The sequence below is a fragment of the Vicia villosa genome, linkage group LG3, assembly GCF_029867415.1.
Source record: "Vicia villosa cultivar HV-30 ecotype Madison, WI linkage group LG3, Vvil1.0, whole genome shotgun sequence".
Lineage (NCBI taxonomy): Eukaryota > Viridiplantae > Streptophyta > Magnoliopsida > Fabales > Fabaceae > Vicia > Vicia villosa.
The window spans coordinates 67,647,777-67,650,978 of NC_081182.1; the positions used below are offsets into that span (position 1 = coordinate 67,647,777).

The 3,202-nt window shown below is 32.9% G+C and overlaps 1 protein-coding gene across 2 annotated transcripts; it reads right to left on the reverse strand.

The window, feature by feature from the left end:
- Positions 1-352: 352 nt before the first annotated feature.
- Positions 353-2,570, reverse strand: LOC131661763 (iron-sulfur cluster assembly protein 1-like). Of its 2 annotated transcripts, none has more exons than XM_058931379.1 (3): positions 2,194-2,561; positions 1,923-1,977; positions 353-781 (listed from the first exon to the last, which is right to left on the reverse strand). In XM_058931379.1, the coding sequence occupies exons 1-3, from the start codon at positions 2,495-2,497 to the stop codon at positions 652-654; spliced, it is 489 nt and encodes a 162-aa protein (XP_058787362.1). In that variant the 5' UTR covers positions 2,498-2,561; the 3' UTR covers positions 353-651. The 2 variants fall into 2 exon arrangements, with proteins under 2 accessions (XP_058787362.1, XP_058787363.1); XM_058931380.1 differs by lacking the exon at positions 353-781 and adding an exon at positions 969-1,232 and having other exon boundaries at positions 2,194-2,570.
- Positions 2,571-3,202: the final 632 nt, after the last annotated feature.

Genomic DNA, 3,202 nt, shown 5'->3' on the forward strand with positions numbered 1-3,202 from the left:
CAGAGCACTGATTTCCAATCTAATTCTAAATCACAAATAATATGCATCATCCCTCTTTTCAGTTGATATGCATTATCATATGCAGTAAGTGAAGGTAGACTGAAAATTCTCAGCAAAAACATATTTTAACTTATAAGACCTTATCTCAATGTACACTGATATGTTCTGCTAACAGAGTTACCAATGAGGCTTTGCAGTCAAGAACCGAACATAATTTTCTAATAAGTATTGAGATATGATCTGGATCTCTCCTGCTATTGTCCTTGTTCTGTAATTCGGAGAGTTCTTGCATGTGTTCTTAATAAAACACCAGGTTTCTATCACAAAAATATGGTTGATAAACAAAACCGTGTAATAATAATATGGTGCTGTGCACCCAAGTAAGCATGAAGCCATGGACTTCCAAATATTACATGTACATACTCTGATTGTATTGTGTACATATTTAAACAAAAATATATTATATGATTCCTACAAAAAAAACATGCAAATATCAAACTATAGCCATCGGTACAAGTATTTATTTGACTTCATGAGAATACAATATGTCAGTGTACTTCCAACCAAGAAAAGTCTGACTAAACATGATTTAATGACGTGCAATCGACCATACTAATGCTTTTTTCATCATCATTCAAGAAATGGAAGAAATCACGCAGTGGCAGCAGCAGCGGAGGCTTTTTTAGCTTCATAGTCTTTAACAGCTGCTTTTATAGCATCCTCAGCAAGCATGCTGCAGTGAAGCTTAACTGGTGGGAGTGAAAGATGCTTTGCAATCTCACTGCAGAACATTCACTATGTGTCAATTTAAAACTAACAAGACCAAAATATTATTCATGGAAAAATTGCTTAAGGTAAAATTATCATCTAGTAAGAATAAATCAGAGATAAGCACAGCGGAAAAAGTAAAAGATCCAAAACATAATAACAGCAAAAGATGCAAATGTTCTTAAGAAGCAATATATCCATAATTCATTAACTAGTCATCATAAAAAAGGAGATAAGAACAAGAAGAATAAGAAAGATGATATACAATGTCACAGCAGGACATTATTTATGTGTCACTTCAAAAACTGGCAGGACCAAAACTATTAATCATGGAAGCAAGCATTGCTTAAGCTAGAATCATCTATAAAGATTAAATCCTAGAGATGGGCACATAGCACAAACCAAAAGGTCCAAAACATAACAGCAAAGATGCAAATATTCTTAAGCAATGCTTTGCAATCTCACTGCAGGACATTAATCACGTGTCACTTCAAAAACTAACAGGACCAAAACAATTAATCATGGAGGCATTGCTTAAGCTAGAATCACCTTGTAACTTGTAAGATTAAATTCAAGAGACTGGCAGGATTCTGAATACAATACAATTTTGAATGGAAAAGACCCAAAGCACAACAACAAAATATCATTCATTAACTTGTTCTCATCAATACATACAACAACAACAACAACAACCACGATAACCAACCCTTATCCCACTAAGTAGGGTCGGCTACATGGATCAACTTTCACCATTCTATGTTTCTATCCAATCGTTACTTGACACTAATCTTCCAACACCAACCATTAACAACCCAAATATTCTACAAACAACCAGTATCCTTGCTAGCTGAAGGTGAAGAATTACAAAAGTCTAGAACTTTAAATTTTAAATTTGCAGAAAAGGGAAAAGTGAAAGGGAAAAATTGAATAAAACTTGCGATAACCCAGAATTGTTTCTATGCTAATTATGGCAACATACTAGTATTTTGTTACTTTTATGAATACCCAACCTTCTCAAGGGTATAACTATTCTTCATCCAATATCAGATACAAAAAATATCAATAAATAAATAAATCAATAATACAAGTTGATTCCAGAACCAAAACACAAACTTGCAACAAAAGTTTAAAGAAATTAAAATTCGGGAACTTACGTGTTCTTAATGGTCAAAACCTCTTCCATTTGCTTTCCCTTAACCCATTCAGTAGCTGCAAACCAAGAATTAGAATCATAATAATTAATTAATAACAATTAACAATATCATAGTCGCAATCATCAAATTCCAGGAGAATGAACAAACAATTAGATTAAAAAAAATTAAAATAAAAATTCAAACACCACAATAGGAACAAACCCTAAACCCTAAATAAAAAACCAATTTTTCCGTTTCCTCTCACAAAACCAACACAAACAAAACAACCTACCGACGGATGAGGAAGCAATGGCGGACCCGCATCCAAAGGTTTTAAAGCGAGCATCGACGATTTTTCCGGTGACCTCATCAACCTTAATCTGGAGCTTCATAACATCACCACACGCGGGTGCTCCGACAAGACCGGTACCAACCGTCGGGTCGTTCTTGTCGAAGGATCCAACATTCCGGGGATTGTCGTAATGATCCACCACCCTCTCGTGGTAGAATCGTGGAAGAACCCTAACGGCGGGACTTGGCGCTTCAAACGACGCCGTTCCCACGAGTCTCTTTGCGCATGCTGCGATTCTTAGCATTTTTTCTTTTCCGTTTTTTTTTTTTGGGGGGTTGGAATATTGTTGTGAAAATGTAAATGATAAGTATTGGGAGAAGAAGAAAATAAAAAATAGGATATTATTTTGTTTAAGGCGGTTTTGCTTAGCTACGTGGCAAGATAGATGAACTCTCCTAAATCCTTGGAAACTTTGAAGCCCAAACATTTATTTAATTTCGAAAATAAAAATAATTGAAATATATTTCTTAAATCCACCCCGTAGATTACTAACCCATCTCAATGTTATACTCCCTTGGTTTTTTATAAATGTGGTTTTATTAAAAAACTCTTCAACCAAAATAATGAATGTTTGGGTTATTTTTTCTATTATATCCTCATTTATTTTTTCTTTTTAAATAAATTCAATCAAACATTCTCTTTTTTTTTAATAATTAATTGAGAAAATAATTAATTTTATGGAAAATGTGAAGTGGAGTTATTGAGAAAGTAAGTGTATAATTGACAAATTATAACATTAAATTATAAAACGACACTTAAATAGAAACAAAAAATTTCTTCTAAAACGACACTTAAAAAGAAACGGAAGAAATATATTTTTTAAATAAAAATCATGTTGATTAATTTCTTTTACTATTTTAATTAAATCTCTAACCCGTGCGATGCGATGTATCGGTCCTAAGTATTTGTAATAAATAATTTATAGTAATAAGTTATTTATATATATATA

What these genes read in the sequence shown, in the direction of transcription:
- LOC131661763 (XM_058931379.1), bottom strand. Translation starts at nt 2,497, where the DNA reads ATGCTAAGAATCGCAGCATGCGCAAAGAGACTCGTGGGAACGGCGTCG. An exon ending in CATTGCTTCCTCATCCGTCG is followed by an intron (nt 1,978 to 2,193) that starts GTAGGTTGTTTT and finishes CTTGGTTTGCAG; the next exon opens with CTACTGAATGGGTTAAGGGA. An exon ending in GTTTTGACCATTAAGAACAC is followed by an intron (nt 782 to 1,922) that starts GTAAGTTCCCGA and finishes AATGTTCTGCAG; the next exon opens with TGAGATTGCAAAGCATCTTT.